The 20922-nt window shown below is 46.4% G+C and overlaps 1 protein-coding gene and 1 non-coding gene across 6 annotated transcripts; both read left to right on the top strand.

Annotated features, from left to right (window-relative positions):
* The first annotated feature begins 1504 nt into the window (after positions 1 to 1504).
* PPP1R8 (protein phosphatase 1 regulatory subunit 8) lies at positions 1505 to 20707 on the top strand. 5 transcript variants are annotated; one of them, XM_086863413.1, is made up of 8 exons: positions 1505 to 1676; positions 9201 to 9261; positions 12038 to 12191; positions 12791 to 13011; positions 14742 to 14886; positions 16016 to 16080; positions 17694 to 19483; positions 19703 to 20707. In XM_086863413.1, exons 1-7 carry the CDS (start codon positions 1621 to 1623, stop codon positions 18045 to 18047), a joined length of 1056 nt encoding a protein of 351 aa, XP_086719539.1. In that variant the 5' UTR covers positions 1505 to 1620; the 3' UTR covers positions 18048 to 19483; positions 19703 to 20707. The 5 variants fall into 5 exon arrangements, with proteins under 5 accessions (XP_086719539.1, XP_086719538.1, XP_086719540.1 ...); XM_086863412.1 differs by having other exon boundaries at positions 1520 to 1676; positions 17694 to 19835; positions 19952 to 20707; XM_086863414.1 differs by having other exon boundaries at positions 1520 to 1676; positions 17694 to 19395; positions 19645 to 20707.
* Positions 11288 to 11452, top strand: LOC111939194 (small Cajal body-specific RNA 1). The gene has a single exon (XR_002869195.1).
* Positions 20708 to 20922: the final 215 nt, after the last annotated feature.

Below are 20922 nucleotides of genomic sequence, written 5' to 3' on the forward strand. Positions count from 1 at the left end.
GTCAGAGCTCATTTCTCTTGCAGTTTAGACATTGGCACAGGTGTGTTTGCAGTTCCTCCTCTAAGCAGAGTAGAGGGCTTTACATCTGCATAGTAGTGTTTCCTGCAGCTTTAGTACTGTGGTCCCTGATTTTTCAGAATGAAACTACCTGAAAACACAAAATTAATTTCACAAGGACGTATACAATGCTTCTGTGCAGAGTCCTGTACAATAGCTGATCCCAGAAAAATTAATCTCATACCTCAGAGCAGCATTGGGTCAGCTCTGACTATCTTCCTTGTGCTAGAACTTGGAACCATTGGTGAGCCTGTAGGGAAAAATCTGCCTTGAAAGCAAGGGAACTCTGCGTTGTTCTGCTCCTTTTTTAAAGTTTTCCTTGGAAATGGCAGAAGCTATTGATTTGTGCATGCTTGCTGCCAGGCAGAGACCTTTGGGTGTCACACTGCCATATCTTCACCAGACCTAAAAGGGAGTATTATTTGTTGGCTCCATCCTTCTTCTAGCCTGTTTCAGTCCTCTGGAAGCTGGAATTGAGGGCATGGGTGCAGCTTGCTGAGCTCAGGGTTTCTCTAACTGCTTGACTCCTTTCTCCTCTCTGCACATCGTTGATCGTGCCAGTAGAGCTGCTGCAGACATTATTTTTAACAGTCTTGACTAATGTTCCTGGCATGAAAACTTGAAAAAAAGCCCCGTGGCGGTCGCTGCAGTGTTCGGGCACGGTGTGCCTGGCTCTCGGATGTGTGTTCTGCTCCTCCGGGAGCTCCCGGGAGCGTTCCGGGGAGCCTGGCTCGCCGTGAGAGCCGGGGCTGTGCCTGCGCTCGGGCTGCGAGCTCCGGGCACGGCCGTGGGGCAGCAGCGGGGGCCGGGGAGACACGGGAGAGAGGCGGCTGCGAGCTCCCACCGGTGTGCTCCTACCGGGCCGTGCCCCGGGCTCCCTGCTCGGGCAGAGGCGCTGTCCCCGCGTCCCGGGGCTGTCCCCGCGTCCCGGGGCTGATACCGGGGCTGTCCCCGCGTTCCAAAGGCGGTACCGGTGCTGTCCCCACGGTTCCAGGGGCGGTACCGGTGCTGTCCCCACGGTTCCAGGGGCGGTACCGGTGCTGTCCCCACGGTTCCAGGGGCGGTACCGGTGCTGTCCCCACGGTTCCAGGGGCGGTACCGGTGCTGTCCCCACGGTTCCAGGGGCGGTACCGGTGCTGTCCCCACGGTTCCAGGGGCGGTACCGGTGCTGTCCCCACGGTTCCAGGGGCGGTACCGGTGCTGTCCCCACGGTTCCAGAGGCGGTACCGGTGCTGTCCCCACGGTTCCAGAGGCGGTACCGGTGCTCTCCCCACGGTTCCAGAGGCGGTACCGGTGCTCTCCCCGCGTTCCAGAGGCGGTACCGGTGCTGTCCCCACGGTTCCAGGGGCGGTACCGGTGCTGTCCCCACGGTTCCAGAGGCGGTACCGGTGCTGCCGGCAGTTCCCGCGCCAGGGCCGGCGGGGGCGGGGCCAGCCCTCGGGGGCGTGGCACCGTTAGGCCCCGCCCAGTCCCCGCCGGCGCCGCGCGGGGCACGCCGGGATCGCCGCGCGCCGATCCCGCCTCCCATGGTGCCCCGCGCCGGCTGAATGGGGCAGAGCCAAGATGGCGGCGAGCGCGGCCCCGGCGGGCGGCGGGTCCCTGTTCGAGTGCCCGAGCTGGTGAGCGCCGGGGCGGCCGAGGGGGATGAGGGGCGCGGGACTGCGCTCCCCGGGGCCGCAGAGGGCTGGCCGGGCCCACCGGGTCCGGGCCCGGGCTCGGGCGCGGCTCTGCGGGTGCCGCCATCGCCAGCGCAGCGGGGGCCCCGGGCCCTCCCTGGGGTGTCGGGGCTTTTCCCAAGAGCTCAGACAGAATACGTGGTGTGGTAGAAATTAAATACCCTCCTCAGGGGATGTATCTGGTACGGGAAATCTGTCAGCTTGAAACTAGCCTGGGGTTTTTATTAGCTTGAGTTAAGAAGTCGGGGCTGAGTGCAGTGTTGGAGAAGAAGCATCGCGACCGTGCCTTTGGCTGGGTTAGAGTCGTGGGAAAGCCCCCGTTGGAAGGAATCCCTGGAAATGTGGAATCCTTCCTCTCCCTCCTGCCTGAGGAGAGCTTTGCACCAGGGTACCCTTGTTGGTTTGTTCTGAGTGTTTTGATGCATCACTGAAGAGATCTTGGCTCTGCTGCCTTCTCTGGGTGCCAGAGCATTGGGATGGGCACCGCTGTATTTTAAATCGCACCTGAGAACTGGAGCAGTTCTGTGTCCAGCCCTGCCTGTCCCTGCAGAGCCCAGGCTGTCCCTGCTCACTCAGCTGTGTTTTACCTCTCAGTGCTTGACTGCGGTTTAATTTACACCTTGTTTTTAACTGCCTGCTTTAATTGGTAAAGCCATTTAACCCTCTCATGAAAGATAATTCCTCATGTATTATAGGGTCTTATTTGTGCTGAACATACACAGTAATAAACATCTACATGAGACAGGATGGTGTTCCATAAGATTATGACACAATAAACGAGATAAAGCCAAAAATTTTTCTGGATATTCAACTTGAAACGTGAAATATCATCCTTTTTTTTTTTCCTAGTGTTTTTATACAACGATGATCACAATATTTGTTATATTGCATGGTAAATTGGGAAGTCTTGTACCTTTGAAGTACAAGGTACCTCCTCTACCTCCTGTAGATGGAGGATCTGGGGAAGTACAGCTTGTAAAATGCTCAGTCTCAGCGGCTTGCATGCTATTGCAGAGGAATTCCTAAAGAAATCCCATCTGGAGGAGAGAACTGTAACACCTGTAACTGTGAGGGCCTCTTCAGGTACCAGTTTGTGTCTTTAGCTGCAGCAGGGCAGGGTCTGACAGTGTTTCCCTGTGTTCCTGCTCTGCTTTGATTCTGAAGCACAATCTGTTGTGCTGGATGAGAAATGAGGTGGGATCTGGGAGATGATCCAAACCCAGGGGTAAGGGGTCACCTCTGGGTGCCAGGTCCTGTTCTGTTCTCACATTTTTAAGATTATTTTGTAATTCACTTATTGCAACCTGAAGGTCCTTTTACAATAATATTCCAAAATAGTTCTGGGGTACAGCAAAGTTCCTGTCTGGACTCCTTCCTTATGCATTGTAAGGAAAGTTTTTATTTTCTCTTGGACTCTGTTGTATATTTGCACACTGTTAATGGTGTTAGGGACCAAGTTGGGCAATTTGTGTGTTTGTACCTGTGAAGTAAAGGAGTTCCTGAGACAATTTGATCTTGTCCAATTGGCACATGCAGACATGGCAGCTAACACCAGTGAAAGCTTTGTGTATTTCCTTAATGCTTCTTTTGAAAGCCAAAAGCTGTTTCATAGGAGTAAAAATAAAAAAGTGAAGTAGCAGGAAGCCAGTCTGGAGAGCTTCCAGTCACAGTGGTTGTGTTCTGCTGAATTGTGAACCCAAAATGGGAAGTGTTGGTTGATCCTGACTGCTGATAACCATGGCCTCATCCCATGGAAGTCAGGAGCTCTCCTACCAGCTGGATTTATCTATTTCTGGTTATTTTTCTCTTCTGCAAAACAAGTAGAGTATATTTCATGCTCAAGCTCTGGATGCCTTCTGCTGCCATTTACTGAGCTGCAGATTCCAGCTCATGGTTTCAAAGTATTTGTTCCTTTCAGAGCCAGCCAGAGAGTGCACATGTGGAATCAGTGATGGGCCTTTCCCAGGTAGGGTTCTCCAGGGTGGATGTGGTTTGCAGGACCAATAGTGGTGTCAAAGCTCTGACTTAAGAGGGTTTAAAGGTACCCTGCAGGAAGCTTACACAAGCACCAAGAAGTCTCCTTCTGTGCAGGCAGCATTGTAGGGCTTCATTCCAAGTGCTTTAGGAAACCAGAAGCATGGTGTTGCAGAGGGTCTTCACAGTCAGAAGCAGATTCTTCTGTAGTGTATTTTCTTCAGTCTCCTCGACCTCTATTAAAATCAAAATCACAGTCTTTACCTATCTGTTTATTTCCCTGTTTCTAAGGAAAGCTGGCTGGAGCCTGTGAACACCAATCATGTGAGAAATACACCTTAGATATAATCTAAAGGAGTAGCTTTTTTCCTTGCCTTTAAGTTGTTGCTCATGTTTTTGAGGTTTGCCTCTACCATTGTCCCTGTTCTTCTATAACTTGGATAGCATCTGAGTGTCCCATTTCCAGAAAAGCCTTCTGCACTGAAAATCCCAGTTTTCATCCCATTTTAAATTGTGGCCACTGTTATGGGTTGCTTCTTCATAATCCATACAATACTTACTCTTTCCTTCTGTTTCCAGCAGCTAGACTTAAGACAGATGAAAAACAGTGGTTGCCACCTGAATAGTACTTGCTGATGTCAGAATGTGTTTATGCATGTACTGTAACTCCTCTGTACACATTAGCCAAGATTTGGGCTGTGCATTTACAGTTGGCATAAAGGGTAGTACATTCCTTTAGTTTAAAATTTTTAGGTATTATTATAATTATAATAATAATAATAATATATATTATTAAAATGCTATAATTACTAATTATGAGTTATAAATTATTAGGTAATACATTCCTGTAGTTTAAAATTTAGCTATTCCATGAGATCAGAAAATATCTTTAGATAACAATTACACATCTTAGTTTGATTAAGACTTTTGCAAACAGATTATCTGATGTATAGTTTTGAAGTGACCATCAGATGTTTAATGGATACTGCCTGCCTGTCCTTTTGTCCTAGTGTAATTTGTGTTTGGAATTGTGACTCTTTCTTTACTCTCTTTGACACACCAGTGGTGGGAATGTCAGGTTTGTTCTGGAATGAACATACATTAGGAATAGTTTGTTCAAAAGCAGCAATTGTTTCTCTTCAGTTTCTTTGGCCAAGACCTGGAGATTCCTGGCAATGCTTTTACACAGATTTACTCTGAGCTCCAGAGTTCTGCAAATTCCACCCTGTCCTTGAAGTTGGACATGAAGGTGTGTACACTAGTCACAGAGGCCAAGATTTTTAGGAAGTGACTAAATTTAGGTTTTGAGTCCAAGTTTAGAAACCCAAATAGTTTGACCTAATTTTAAACTAACACAATAGAAATATGGCTGTCCTGTCTATGTCCTTAATAGCAACAACTCCAAATTTCTTGTAGTGACTTACTTCAGTCAGGCTGCTGAGTTTCAGCTGGATATAGATACTGTAACTCTGTTGGCATGTCAGCATTGAATCTGCACTGTGAAAGAGATCCTGATTTGTAAAATTTCAGTTCTCTTACTTGGCACATTCCAAAGTGATAATGGCCTTGTCCTCCTTCTCTGAAATGGTTTGTTACAGAGACATGGCCTGGCCTGTGGAGCATGAGGTAAAGAAAGCAAAGAAACCAAATTTTCTGTTTCTAGTACAGAGGAAAAATTTCTTTGCTTGCAGGTATTTAAATCTTTTAAAAACCTATGCTGGAACCCAGTTTTATTCAGTGGTATCCCTTGTAAATATTTAAGTGCTGATCATTGTAAGCAGTTGATGTCTTCTCTAAGGTCAGCAAATCCATGGATGCAGCTGCTGTGGGAAATCCCAAGCATCATCATGTCCAGCTGCCTGGCCATGAAGGGAAGGGACTAATTATTCAAGGCAGCAAAAGAGGTGCTGTGTCTGCCAAAGGCTGTCAGGTGGACCATCACACACAGGAAATTATCATTTTAGGAAGCAATAGAGAATTCAGAAAAAAGCTATGCATTTATAAGGAATTGAACAGGTAATAGCAGTTGAATAGTCTGTGATCTGACCCTATTAGTGTTAGGGTTTTTTATTAATTACCTTTACAAAAGTGATAACAATACTTGTTAGTGACATAAGTGTGATCAGCATAGAGACCAGATAATGATCCAGTCCTTTTGATATAATATGAATACCATGACAGTAAAAACAAGATAAAATGCAGAGGTGTATGGCAGAAAATGGAGACTAAGAACAAGAACTTCTCCAAGCCAAAAAGTAACTATTCAGAAGTAAAAAGACACAAGTTTATCTTCAGAAATAAAATAACAGATGCACAAGCATGTAGTCTGAGCACAGGATGACCATTAGTCCCCAGTAACACCAATCTGCTCAAAAACCAATGAAAACACTGCTGCTGTACCTGCTGGCTAATAATTTGGGGCAGTCCCAAGCACTCATACAGGCTGGGTGCAGAATGGGTGGACAGAATGGAGAAGGATTTGGTGGTGCTGCTTGAGGAGGAGCTCAGCATGCCCCACCTGTGTGTGCTGGCACCCAGAGCCACCCCCTTGTGTCCTGAGCTCATCCCCCAGCCTGGGCAGCAGGGGAGGGGGGGATTCTGCCCCTCTCAGGTGAGACCCCACCTGCAGAGCCACCCCAAGCACATGGAGCTGTAGGAGCCAGTCCAGAGGAGGCCATGGAGATGCTCCAAGGGCTGAAGCAGCCAGGCTGGGAGAGCTGGGGGTGCTCACTTTGAGAAGAGAAGGCTGCAGGGAGACCTCAAAGCCCCTTCCAGGGCCTAAGGGGGGACTTTGGACAGGGGATGGAAGGACAGGACACAGGGAATGGCTTCTCACTGCCAGAGGGCAGGGCTAGATGGGATGTTGGGAAGGAATTGTTCCCTGGGAGGGTGGGGAGGCCAGAGAAGCTGTGGCTGCCCCTGGATCCCTGGAACTGCCCAAGGCCAGGTTGGATGGGGCTTGGAGCAGCCTGGGATAGTGAAATGTGCCCCTGCCCATGGCAGGGGTGGAGTGAGATGATCTTTAAAGGTCCCTTTCAACCTAAACCATTCTGGGATTCTGTGTGTGAGGTAGAGAAGTGTCAGTGCTGTTGTAACAGGTGTTCATGAAAATGCATAGTCTGTGTTACTTGTACTTGATGAAGCTTACCTTTACTTAGAAAGGGAATATTTTTTATAACTGAAGGGAAAGAATAAGAAAAAATAGAATGAAAATTAAAGGATGTGATGAAAAATGATATGGAAATGAAGCTGTCAGAATAAGAATGTTTTCCTGGTAGACATAAATGTTACAGTCCTGTCTTCCTCTGATTTCTGCAAGTAAATTACACTTTCAGTATATCTGTTCCCACTCTGAAAAGATAGGAATAATCTTATGAAACAATGGTTCCATTGTTGCTCACTACTTAATACTAATTTTCCTATTTAATTCAGTGTCATTTGAATTAATTTTTGATGGCATAAAACCTGAAGTTCTCTCTAATAGAATATTCATGACCTTGCTCTCAAGAATTAAATTTTTATACAGTTTCCTAATTTCACTGTATTCCATGGAGATTTTGTTCCTGAGTAAGTAACCAAGGGAACCAAAACAAGCCAGTAAAACCTAGTTCTGTGTGGAACTGCATTGTAACAAGAAAAGGTGCACAGTGCCAAGGTGAAGTTGGGCAAATGCTTCAATCCAAGTGGAATGCTTTGTTCAGCTGAAGCAGGTACATTTCTCATCAGAAATCTTCCAGAAAACACAGTGCATTTTTTTTAATTCAGGAAATGTCTGTAATCATCCAGTCTGAACCATTTTTTAAGCTGAAAGCTGTCTGAACAGCTTTTTAAACTGTGTTGTTTACAACTGGAAGTTTAACAAGAAGAATGCTTCCAAGAGCACCCTGAGTTTGTTGTATGTGATTTCCAGATCACTCCTGAAATACACTTTAAAGTTAGCAGCATCAGTTGGTATCTGCATTTCTGACTGACTGGTTTAAGCAATAGGTTGCTGAACTGTTAAGTGTAGAAAATTTGTATTTGAGTTCTCTCCCTGCCTGGGGTTTACAGTTTGCCACTCCTTTTATCAGTTCTTTATTTTCTGACACTTCTTTGAGTTACTTGGGCTCACTGATACAGACAAAAAGCTCTAGTGTGGTTTATCCTCTCATCTTTTCTCTGAGAAACTCCAGAGAGTTTCTTTAATGATACTGGTAATGCTCATGTTCTCTTTGCTAGTCAGCTCTGTTAATTCTCTGGAATTCTCTTCACATCCTCCCTGGGAGCTCTGGCGATTCAGGAGGCACTCAGAGCATCCTGTGTGTCAGTCAAACTCACTCAAATAGTGACCATCACAATCAGTGCTTTTGCAAGTGCTGTTTTCAGGTCACTTGCAGGATGCTGCCCTGGGGAGGCACTGGGGACTCTGATGCACCATCTGGAGGGTACAGAAGAAACTGCTCGTTTCTCATTTCAAACACAAGCACTTCTGCTGGAGCCAGGCTGTGATAGGAGAGCGTTGGCCTTGGGGCAGTGCTAAGCACTCTGAGCCAGAACAATCTGCTGACATCTTCAGAACAGTGTAGGAAAATCAGTTTAGTGGCTATTTTAGCACTTTAGTTACTGGAAAAGGACTTTTTTAACCTTGGACATAAGATGGGAATAAACTGCTCTCTTGTAACAGCATAAGGCCAGCTTTCTAACAGACTTTCTTCTAGGAGATTATTGCAAGAGATTTCCTTTCATATTTTACTCCTTGATCCATGAGGTGAGAGGTCTGATGGGGCAGAGCATGTGAAGAGTGACTGATACTTCCAAATCCAGGCATTACTTCTGATCCTCAAGATACTAGTTTTGAATATAAAACTGAAAAACCTTTCTACTTTTTTCATTAAAAAGCTTTTCAAGTATCTAATTTGGGCAGCCTGAACTATGACATTGACTGCACTGAGCAGAATGGGAACATGATCTCTGCAGAGTTCCTCAGCAGGGCAGCAGTGCAGCCAAGAATTAGGTCACTGCTGCTGCCTGGAAAGCTGGCCCTGCCTTAGAGACAAGCAGCAGAGATGTTATCTGGGAGGAAGTACTAGAGATGCAGATTCTGAGATATCTCAGCAGCCAAGGGTAGAGATGGGCTGTTTTGAGGGACACATGAGAAAACAGAGCTCTTCAGCAAACAGTCCCATCTCTAGTTGTTGGTCTCTTCCTGCCTCATACCGTGTGCTCTCAGGACTTGCTCTGTTTATTGCATAAATCAGATGGTTTTTACCTGGAGAGGTAAAGCCTGAGATGCTTCATGTCCTGTTACCTTCACTCTTGCCATAAAAATAAATCTTGGTTTATATGTTGTCAGAAAAAAAACGGCAGGGAGGAAAAGAAAATGATGGGATTTTCATATTTTCCCCAAAATACTTCTGCTTACATTCATGCAGGTTTGGTCTGTAGCTCAAGCTGCTCTAGTACAAATAAAATTTTTATTAAATGTTTTTCCTAAATTTTTCCTTTATTTTCCAGGGCAGGGAAACCACCACCTGGCTTACACCTGGACGTAGTCAAAGGAGACAAACTCATTGAGGTATGGAAGTAGGATTTGATGGATTTCGTGTATCGTGTACATAGGCACCAGCAGCAGAACATTCCCTGTCATTTTCCACACTTATTCATTAATATTTCCTTTCTCTCATGTATTCATTATCTTCAAATCAGTTTGTTTTGCTCTGAAACAATGAATGAAGTGACTTTTCCCTTGCCTGTGCAAGGCAGCCTCATACCATGCAAGGCTTCCATCAGTTAAACCTCTTTCCTTTGTACTGCTTGTTTGAGAAACCTCTCTGGTCAGTTAATTTTTTTATTTTGCATTACAGTCAGATTAACCAGGCATCCTGTATTTTGCAAGAGTGCTGCTCTGTCCTACAGCATGAAACACAGTTTGAGTTGATTTTTCCTCCCACATTCAGGATCTTTGAAGTGTTGTGATCAGCACAGATACAGCAAGTTATTTTTATTACAGCACCACCTCATTTTCAATTTCATATTTTGTCTTAGATGGCACTGAAAGTAATAAATAAAGTGTTTACCATTGTTGACAGAGATTACCCAAACAGTGTTTCGGCTGTGGAGAATGTTTCTTGGTTTAGTGGTTTGACACTGGCCAAAGGCCAGGTACCCACAAAAGTCATTCACTTATCCTCTTCTGCTACAGTTGGGCAGAGGAGAGGAGAAAAAAACTATTGAAAGGCTCATGAGTTGAGATAAGGATTGGGAGAAAATAAACACTCTAAGGGCAAAACAGGTTCAAATTTAAAGGTATAAAGTGAATTTATTATTAACAGAGTCAGAGGAGGATAACAAAAAGTAAATGAAGCCTTTAAAACACCTTTTTTTCCCTCCTAGCCACTCTCTCTTTCCCACCAACAGCACAGGGAGATAGGTCATGAGAGTTTTGGTCAGTTCATCACTCCAGATCTACTTCTGTTTGCTCAGGGAGAGGAGTCTTTTCTGTGCTGTGCCATGGGGTCCCTTCCATGGGCAGCAGTCATGCTGAAACTGCTGTGGTGTGGGTAACACGTGGGTCCATGGGGTCCAGTCTTTTAAGGCTAGGCTGCTCTAGTTTGGAAGCAAGAGTGCTCTCTCTCCATTCGGGTCTCCCACTAGATCACAGCTTTCTCTGGCATCCACCCACTCCAGCAGGGGCACTTCTCCCACGGGCTGTGCATGGATCTCTGGATCCCCATGGGCTGTGAGTGGATCTCTGTATCCCCCATGGATCCCCACAGGCTGTGCATGGATCTCTGTATCCCACATGGATCCCCACGGGCTGTGAGTGGATCTCTGTATCCCACATGGATCCCTGTGGGCTGTGAGTGGATCCCTGTATCCCACATGGATCCCCACAGGCTGTGCATGGATCTCTGTATCTCCCATGGATCCCCACGGGCTGTGAGTGGATCTCTGGATCCCCCATGGATCCCCACGGGCTGTGAGTGGATCTCTGTATCCCACATGGATCCCTGTGGGATGTGAGTGGATCTCTGTATCCCCCATGGATCCCTGTGGGCTGTGAGTGGATCTCTGTATCCCACATGGATCCCCATGGGCTGTGAGTGGATCTCTGTATCCCCCATGGATCCCCACAGGCTGTGCATGGATCTCTGTATCCCCCATGGATCCCTGTGGGATGTGAGTGGATCCCTGTATCCCACATGGATCCCTGTGGGATGTGAGTGGATCTCTGTATCCCCCATGGACTTCTGTATTGCAGGGCGAGTTTGTTTCACCACAGCCTGCAGAATAAGCTTCACCTCAGCTCTGGCACCTCCTCCCCTCCTTCTCCACTCTTGGTGCTGCCATGTTGTTTTCCCTCACATGTTCTCACCTCCTCCTCTGACTAGAACAAAAACTGCTGCTCATAGGTTCCATTGCCAACAAGTTCCACTGATTTAAAGACACTCACAAGATCCCGTAGCGCCGAGGCAAACAGCGCTTGGATGTGATCCTTGTGTTTCCCCATTCAATACAGGTTTTGCAGGTTTGTCTTTTCTGGTAGCCAGCAGTAACCATTGGTAACCAAGGAAAACCACTGTTAAATCCTGTGAGTTACTGAGCACTTGATACTAACCGAGCCATCAGTGTCCCAGCCTCGTGCAGAGGCCTGAGGGTCACCCTGTGATTGCTGGGTCTGCAAAGTGCAACAGCAAAACAAGCCATGCAGTGTTTAAGCTCAGTGTGTGAAGGAAGACACTGGGTTATAGCTCAGAGGCACAACACATTTTGGAAACATTATCTTGAATTAAAGACAATAAAATATTATCTTGAATTAAAGACTATAAAATTAACTTCTCTGTTGATGATTTGTTGCGGTACATGCATGAATTTGTGTCTTTGCAAAATCTCTTATAAGTACTGCCCAGTCAGGGCAGTATTGGTTGTGTGTAACAGGTGCAGATGAAAATTTACAGGATGCTTTTGGTTTCCATTGTGGGTGAGAATGAGAAATGGTTTGATTTGTCATCCATCAAGGAATGTGTTAAAATCTCTGGGAGCAGATGGCAGAGAAAATTTCCTTGAGGAGGTAGTCTAATGCTTTGAAGAGTGACTGTCCTTCCCAGACTGTCCAGTATTGGCTAAAGAAGGGAATAATTGGGACTCTCCCATATTCAGCTGTTCTGATTTTATAAAGAGCAGACTTGAGTTTATGTATTTAACAGTGCCAGACTAAACTGAAATATTGATGAGCTGTTGCTGCTTTGTTTTGAATTTGTTCTATTGATTCATGTTCTTGAATTTTTTTCAGGAAGATCCAAAAGATTCTAGGAGTCTAATATGCTTCTCTGTTTAATATTCTACCTCAGAAACTCATCATTGATGAGAAGAAATACTATCTCTTTGGGAGAAATCCTGATCTGTGTGATTTTACCATTGACCACCAGTCTTGCTCTCGGGTCCATGCTGCCTTGGTCTATCACAAACATCTCAAGAGGGTTTTCCTCATAGATCTGAACAGCAGTAAGTAGTGTGGCATTTAACCAGACAGAAGAGCTGTACTGCAGAGCTTAAACATTCTGAACCTCAGACACTCTTTCCTTTTCCATTGTTGTCTGCACTGTGGGCAAATGGATATAATTTGAATTTGCATCACAGGGAAAGACAAGGGTTAGGGCAAAGGAATGTTTGCTCCAGTCAGCCTACAGCTGCCTCACTGGGCGTTTCAAACATTTCTAACTTGTGAGAGGCCAAAGGAAAAGAGGAAAGTGACTTGGCCTTCCTGTCACAATTTTAGTGAAGCCTTGTCTTCTGAGGGTCATTTCCCAAGGTCTAGAACCTGTCAGCTGGTTTTTGCACTGTCCAGACATAGTACATTGGGACCTGGAGGAATACAGAAAATAGCAGGTGTTTGTAATTTATTTCCAGTGATTTTTTTGAGGACTTCTGGTGTGTGTTATCTCAGTTTGTGAGATGGTGGGTCTACATAGCTGATGCTTTCAGCAGTACCTCAGTGCCTTGTACCTTGTAACAGTTGTTACAGTTTCTGAGATTCTCAACCTTGAACTGGAATCCCATGATCCCAAGCTCAACAGACTTATTTTGCATTTTGATGTCCTCAGCACATGGCACGTTCTTGGGTCACATCCGTTTGGAAGCTCACAAACCCCAACAGATCCCCATTGACTCCACGGTTTCCTTTGGAGCCTCCACCCGTGCGTACACCCTGCGAGAGAAGCCGCAGACGCTGCCCTCAGCCGTGAAAGGGGACGAGAAGATGGGTGGTGAGGATGAGGAGCTGAAGGGTTTGCTGGGGCTGCCAGAGGAGGAGACAGAACTGGACGTGAGTACAATGGCACACTGCCTTGATGGCATTTCCAGCAAGGACAGCATTCCCCACTCATTTGTGTAGTCATGGAATCATTTAGGTTGGAAAAGATCTTTAAGATCATCAGGTCAATAAATCTAACACTGCCAAGCTGTTACAACCCACACCTGAAGATGAGGTTAACTCAGGTTCTTGTTAACAGATCCCTAGGGACAAACTGGAGTGAAACAATACTGAATAACCAAAGTTTATACATATATATATTTATATCTGTATATAGGATTTATTTTAGAATCATTAGGTTGCAGTGGAAGGAAGGTAGGTATCCATTTTGGTTATAATTATCTATAATAATACAGAAAAATAAAAGTATAAAAATAACACTTAAGAAAACATAAAACAAAAAGAAAGAAAGGATATGAGTAGAAAGATCTCACCACCTGTGGGTCCAGCAACAAGACTTGATGTCCACTGGTTGAAGTGATGGTTGGAGTCTTGATCCATGAGGGTGAAAGAAGCCCTCAAACCACAGAGTTTAATGCCTTTAGGTGGAACACCCAGGTACCTCTCCTGGGCAGGGAAGTTTTACACTGTCTGTTGCAAACGGTGGATCTCGTGCAGCCCTCTGGTGAAAGGCCCAGAAATTATTCTGGGAGCATCTCAGGGAACTTTGATGGTTTATGACCCTTCCAATACATGACCCTGGCTCTCACATCAGTGCAGCTGAGCCAGTTATGCCCCATCAGAGGGAAGAAAACCTTCAGCTCTAGGTGGGAATGTCCCAGTACCTTCCCCAGAGGGGGAGTGGTCAGAGTTGAGGGATGTAGTTTTACACCTGAGTTGTTGTGTAAGGCAGGGCATTGCCCTGATAGAAAGCACTCACAGGATCTGCTTCTCATCAGCTTCTTCCCATAATCAGGTTCAAAACCCAGCCTGATGCTAAACAAGGGTTGATTTGACAGTCATCCTCTGGTGCCCACACCCTCTGTGCCTCTCTGTTCCTTCATGCATGTCAGCAAAGCATCCACTGTGTTTGCAAATGGCCAATTGTTTAAGGCATTGACACATTTCAGTCTGTCACACAAAAGACCCACAAAACCCTAAACCACGTCCTTAAGTTCAATATCTAAATGTCTTTTAAATACCTACAGGAATGGTCACTAAACAACTTCCCTGGCTAATGCTTCCTTAGGTTCAGGTTTTTAATTTCTTGGTTTTGAAGACAGTCTGAGGTGTCTTCTGCTGTCCAAACCGTCTCATCTGCAGTGATTAACTTGCTGCTTCCCCGAATCATGGATCTAACAATCTTACTATGCCAGTGGTCATCTTACAGGGTTTGCCAGAGACTCTCCAGCTAACATAGCCTCAGTTTGGGGTGGTTTCCCACTCAGTTCCCATTGCCACATAGCTGTGAATGCTGCCCTGTTCCCTGAGTTAGCTAGTAAGGAGGGAGAGCAGTGTCTCTGGCATTCAGACTGCAGATGTGGGAAAGGACCTCTCAGAATCATCAACCAGCTCAAGCTGGAGTAGGCTGCCCAAGATTGTGCTCCATTCTAAATATCTCTGCAGAGACCCCACAGCCTCCCAGGACAGCTCATTGCAGCCCTGAACCTCTGCTTGTTCCTTGGGGTCTGAAGTGGAAACTAAACCATGTCCTGTGGTCTTCTGATGTGCACAGTCGTGTGATTAAATCAGACTTCATACACTAATTGCTTAAACTCTTTTGTTTGTAAATTTGCATTTAGAATCTGACAGAGTTTAATACAGCCCACAACAAAAGGATCTCCACACTGACCATTGAGGAAGGGAACTTGGACATCCAGAGGCCAAAGCGAAAACGGAAGAACTCCAGAGTGACGTTCAGTGATGATGATGAGATCATCAATCCAGGTAAAGAGTGAGCTTTAATCCTCAGCTGATGCCCTTCAGGACCTCCTTCCAGTATGCTCATAGGGATTCCTCATGGGTGCATGTGGATAAGGAGAAAATTAATTTGGCAAGTCAGTATTTGGGATCTGCTATTTCACAAAAGCTGTCACCATGTCTCACTGGTGTCTGTGACCTCTTTCTGTTTCTTCTGTTCTGCCTGTAAAGTACCTGCAAGCTCTGAGCAGGATGGGGGTATCAAACTCAGCTTCATTGTTCAGTACTCTGTCAGATACTGGAGAAATGTCATGGGTCCAAAAGGAGGAAGGTGGTTTATGGTTTTTGCCCTCTTTAGAATCTCAGTGGGAACAGAATTTGCTTTTCACCTGTCCTATAATGCTTTCTTTACCTATTGCCTCTGGGATGTCTTGAGCTCAGAGGGTTTTTGCTACTTCTCTGCACATCTGAACCAAGTCATCCCTAATCCTCATTCAAACTGATGCATTAGAAGATGTATCCAATTCCAAATTAGTCCTTTTTTCTCCCTTTGCTGCTCTTAGCTTATCAATCATACTTTATTTGGATAATATTCCTGTTAATAAGAGCAGCTAATTAACGAGCAGGTATTTTGAAATACACTGTGGAGGTGGTTTCTTTGGCACCCAGAGTGAGCATTTTGGTTTATAATGTGATGCAGTTCAGTGCTCAGAACATCCAAATGCAAACACCAGTCATTCTTATCACAAAAAAAAGATAATTTTTCTGGACTTTAAGAGACTGACTGCTTCTGACTCCTGCTTCAAGGCCCCCCAAGGACTTTAGGAACCAACTGCTGTGCCTTTAGCACTTGCAGTGCCTTGTCAGCAGCAGCTTTCAGCCCAAACTGATCCCAGACTCATCCAGCTGCTCCCATTCTCCATTTGAGAGAAAGCCAGGATGCCTGATGAGCCACCTGGAGACAAAGCCACTGGATATTCCTCCCTTTATCTGGTCCCACTTGTGCTTACTGGGAGCTGCTGGAGCACTGGCTATGGGAGGAGAAGGTCTCTTCCAGATTTTTCATATAGATTCCATTACCCCACCGGTTTTGTTCTTCCCGTGGTTCTGTTTTTCCCATGTGCTCACTGAAGGCATCACTGTTGTTGCTTTGCAGAGGACGTGGACCCATCTGTGGGGCGGTTCCGGAACATGGTACAGACAGCAGTGGTCCCTGTTAAGGTACGGGGTGACTCCTGGCTTTCTCATTGGCACATTACATTGATGAACTCACTTTGTGATTTATGAACTGAGCGTGCTCCCACGTGGAAAGTGTTTTCACTGTTAAGCAGAAGTCCTGTCTCTGTTTCACAGTTGTGTTTTGTAGAAAATTTGACCATTTCCCTTCAAACCCAGCTTTAACTTTTTTCTTTAATAACACGTGGGATCAATGCTGTTGGTTTATTTCCTCCCAAAAAGAAACACTTTCTAGAAATTCGGTGCGTTAGTTCCGGGTGTCAGATAAAACTGTGGGAAATGTGGATAACAGAAGGGAAAAATGAGAGTTTGTTTATTTAAATACTGTGTTTGACATTTTATAACTTTGTGTACTAGAAAAAGCTAGAGAAAAGAAAGAAAAAAAAAAAGGTTTAGGCTTTGCTCCAAGATGAGTGTGTTGCCAGTATTCTATTTAATTGAAATATGCAAGGAAGGAGATCTGTAGAAGCTCAAAGCAGCTAAGCCACTGTTTAACAGCAATTTCACTTGTTGCTGGTATAGACTAAATAACATCATGTGGAGAAGGATAATATTGCATAAACCCAGACTGCAGGAGAAGATTCCAATGATCAGGAGAAAAAAAACTCAAGTGACATAGAAGTTGCAGTTTCTTTCTGTGGTGGGGGGAAGGTTTGTGTTTTAATGCTCTCAGGCACAGGGTGGGATTTGGGGTGTTGTGTGCAGGGCCAGGAGTTGGACTCAGTGGGCCCTGTGGGTCTGTTCCAAGCCAGGACATTCTACTCAGTCTTTGTCCAGGACAAGCTCGAGACTGGCAGGAGTGTACAGGAGGTGAAGAGGTGCTCAGGCTTCATCTGAGTTACACCTGAGTGTCAGCTTTCACACAGTCACACTCACAGACACACCACAGAGAGCTGAGCGACAGCAGAGAGCCAGGAAGGGTCTGTGGATGGAGTTCCAGTGGGGTTTATTGCAGCCACACACTGAAGGGCTCCAGGAACAAAGACAGGGAGCCATGGAGGGGTCAGGGATATAAATGGGCTGGAGGGGGTGGAGCCGAGGGTCAGGGTCCAATAGGAACAGGGGAAAGTGGTGCATGGGTGGGGCCAGGGACAGCCAATGGGATCACAGGGGTGGAGCTCTGCAGCAAAGTGGGGCCAATGGGGAAGCAGAGAAGGGAGAACTTTCTAGAGAAAGGACATAAAAGGTAAAAAGGGGCGGGACAGCCCACAGGCCAGCTGGGTACACAGAACTGGGGTACAGGAACATGGTGGGGCAAAGAACCAGGGGAAAAACCTTTTCCTTCAATCTTTATGGAAGGGAAAACCTTCCTTTAATGCTTTAAGGTCACACCTTAGAGGCCTCTTTCTACACCATCACTGCCTCTGGCTCCAGAGCCACCACATCCCTTCCTGCACTGTGCACCTCTAAGAGTTTATTGTGGCTTTCAAGGGAACCCAGAGGAAACCTTGTAGGACAAAGAATGGGACATGGTCTGTTAGCACTTTGCATGTGGCAGATTTAGGTGCCTCTTGGGGGGAAATGGTCTTGGCACACAGTTTAAACATGGCGATGGTTTCACGCACTGTGAGTAATTCTTTAACTACTTCTGTCTCCAGAAGAAGCGCCTGGAGAACGCGGGCTCGCTGACCACGGACGAGTCTGCGTCGCGGCGCATGCAGAGCTTCCCCTACAGTGGAGGATTGTACGGGGGGCTGCCCCCCACCCACAACGAGGCGGGGTCGCAGTCCCACAGCGTCCACGGCACCGCGCTCATCGGGGGGCTGCCCATGCCCTACCCCAACCTCGCCCCCGACGTGGACTTGACTCCAGTTGTGCCCTCCACAGTGAACATGAACCCGGCTCCAAACCCTGCTGTCTTCAACCCTGAAGCTGTGAATGAACCCAAGAAGAAGAAATATGCCAAGGAGGCCTGGCCGGGCAAGAAGCCGACCCCGTCCCTGCTGATCTGAGCCGGGCTGAGGGAGGGTAGGAGTTACCAACTCCAGAAACTTTTCATGTGCGGTATCGTCTTTTTAAAATTTCGGTGTCCTAACAGATGTAATACCAAGAATGGAGGAGTGAAATATCCTTTAAAGATCTGTCTTCAAATGTTTTTATATGTCTGTTAAAAAAAAAATACAGTTCCCATCTCCTTTTGAACCAAAACCCCTACAGCCTTTTCTTAGCCACCACTGTCCCAGAGGTCTTTATGCTGAGTTTGGATCCGTAAGTCAAGGGGCAGTGACACAATTTAATTATCACTTATGGCATGACCCTGCAGGTCCGTGTATTTCAGTGTTGAGCTCTTTGTGGTGACACTGTTCCTGTTGGACATGCTCACAGCAGGCAGCTCTGTCAAGAGGAAATGTTTGTGGGGCCAAGTCTTGCAGAATCCCATTGGAAGGAGTTGTAAAACTTGCAGAATATAGGTCAGCTTTTATTTTTTATATTTTCAAAACTCCACTAATGTGGGACATTCTCTTTTTTTATTATTATTACTATTTTTAGTTTGGCTACAGCTTCTTTTAATTTCCTCAAAAAACACTAGATCATCCCACGAGTCATGGGTTGAGATGGATGAGCAACAGGTGGGTTCCTTAGCTTTGTTCCAGCACTGTAGAATGGGGTCTGTGGGATGGATACAGGCTGCAAACCGTTGGAGCATCCGAGGATCAGGCACTGACTGTGTGGTGACTCCCCTGGATAACTCAGGGTGTAACACAGTGGAGTTTCTTTTAGACTTGGTGGCCCATGTAACTTAAATAGTTTCATTTTTATTTGCAAATGGAACTTTAAAGTTTAGATTGTATGAGATTGAACAAGACAGAGAGCTGGAAGGACTGGCACGTTCCACACACACAAATATTTTGGCTGCTGGGAACTGCAGGTGAGAATTGAGTGCTGCAGAGAACCAGAATAGGAATTCTCAGTGGACTTGGGTTGTTGCTCAAGCCCTTTAATTGCTTAGGTTTAAATTTGAAAGTGATTCACATACTCAGACGTATTGTGGCTGTACTTTACACAAGGTAAGGCCAGAGCTCTATCATTGTATTTACTCTGGATTTTTGTACCACTCTAAAGCAGTTCAGCCACAAGTCACATTCCTTTAGTGTTTGGGGGATCCAGGAAATGTGCACCAAAATGAGAGCATGTACCTGGCTGTTCACTGTGTGCAGGACTGCAGCTACTTGGGGAACTAGTGCCAGGTTGCTGGATCAGGGCTGTGTTCCAGTGAGCTGGGATGGTGCGGGATCAGGGCTGTGTTCCAGTGAGCTGGGATGGTGCAGGATCAGGGCTGTGTTCCAGTGAGCTGGGATGGTGCAGGAACAGGGCTGTGTTCCAGTGAGCTGGGATGCTGGATGGTGCAGGATCAGGGCTGTGTTCCAGTGAGCTGGGATGCTGGATGGTGCAGGATCAGGGCTGTGTTCCAGTGAGCTGGGATGCTGGATGGTGCAGGATCAGGGCTGTGTTCCAGTGAGCTGGGATGCTGGATGATGCAGGATCAGGGCTGTGTTCCAGTGAGCTGGGATGCTGGATGGTGCAGGATAAGGGCTGTGTTCCAGTGAGCTGGGATGGTGCAGGATCAGGGCTGTGTTCCAGTGAGCTGGGATGCTGGATGGTGCAGGATAAGGGCTGTGTTCCAGTGAGCTGGGATGGTGCAGGATCAGGGCTGTGTTCCAGTGAGCTGGGATGCTGGATGGTGCAGGATCAGGGCTGTGTTCCAGTGAGCTGGGATGCTGGATCAGGGCTGTGTTCCAGTGAGCTGGGATGGTGCAGGAACAGGGCTGTGTTCCAGTGAGCTGGGATGCTGGATCAGGGCTATGTTCCAGTGAGCTGGGATGCTGGATGGTGCAGGATCAGGGCTGTGTTCCAGTGAGCTGGGATGCTGGATGCACCTGACCCATTTTCAGACAGATGCCCCAAAATCTCTGTGAGTTCTGTTCTGCAGTGATTGCTTCTATCATGTCCCTGAGGTGCCAGCTGGCAGCCTGTTCTCTTCCCTCCCCACACCATCACATCCAGTTCAGACTATTCCCTGTGTGGATTTAGCACCTGCTCCATGATCCAGCTGCGCTGCTCTGTGTTTAAGTTGCCATTGATGATTCAGCCATTGGGCATTTGTTCTGCTTCCCAGTGCTCCCACAATGACTCAAAATCTTCCTCTCTTTAGTCTGGCCTATAGGATTTTCATTTCCCAGCCAGTTGCTTTCTGAAGGCAACTCTTTAGGGTAAGACTAGTCAGGACAAACAAAAGTTGAGCAGGTTTCCTTATTTTCCTTTCTGTTTTGGGGGGTTTTTTTGTTTTGTTTTATTTTGGGGGGAAGAGGGTTGGGTTTGGGGTTTTTTGGGAATTTTTTTTTTTTGCAAGTGGCTCTTTGCAAGATTTTTCTTGACAAGGGAAACTTCACTGCTCGTTGTTTTTTAAAGCTCTTCTCCTCCCAGACTCTGAACCAGCTCTTATTATTTCAGAGCTTAGGGGCCACAGCTGGCCAGGAGGGGACAGGAACATCAAGGGGCTTTGTACAGACATTTGTACACTTGTGTAATATGTAACAGGCCTTTTCACACTTCTGTTGAGCTTTTTACCTGTAACCTTTACTATGTTGTAAATTAAATGCAGTTTTTGCCAGGTTGGAGAGTGTAGTGTGTTTGTTCCAGTCTGCAGTGCTACAGCTGCCCATTGTGCTGTGGCTCAGGGGAGGATCCTGCTGTGGCAAAGTGCCCTGCTCCCTGCAGGCCTTGTCCTTGGGCTGCAGCTCCTAAAGCTGCCCCAGCTGCTTTGCTTGTCACCTGCTCTGCTTCACTTTGGTACACAAGCAACACTTAACAGTGGATTTTGAACAG

The sequence above is a fragment of the Cyanistes caeruleus genome, chromosome 26 (genome assembly GCF_971803275.1).
Source record: "Cyanistes caeruleus chromosome 26, bCyaCae1.hap1.1, whole genome shotgun sequence".
Lineage (NCBI taxonomy): Eukaryota > Metazoa > Chordata > Aves > Passeriformes > Paridae > Cyanistes > Cyanistes caeruleus.

Bases quoted from the DNA above. Each gene is read 5' to 3' on its own strand.
- PPP1R8 (XM_086863413.1), top strand. From the start codon at position 1,621: ATGGCGGCGAGCGCGGCCCCGGCGGGCGGCGGGTCCCTGTTCGAGTGC. The intron at 1,677-9,200 runs GTGAGCGCCGGG...TTTATTTTCCAG, and splicing joins CTGTTCGAGTGCCCGAGCTG to GGCAGGGAAACCACCACCTG. The intron at 9,262-12,037 runs GTATGGAAGTAG...ATTCTACCTCAG, and splicing joins AAGGAGACAAACTCATTGAG to AAACTCATCATTGATGAGAA.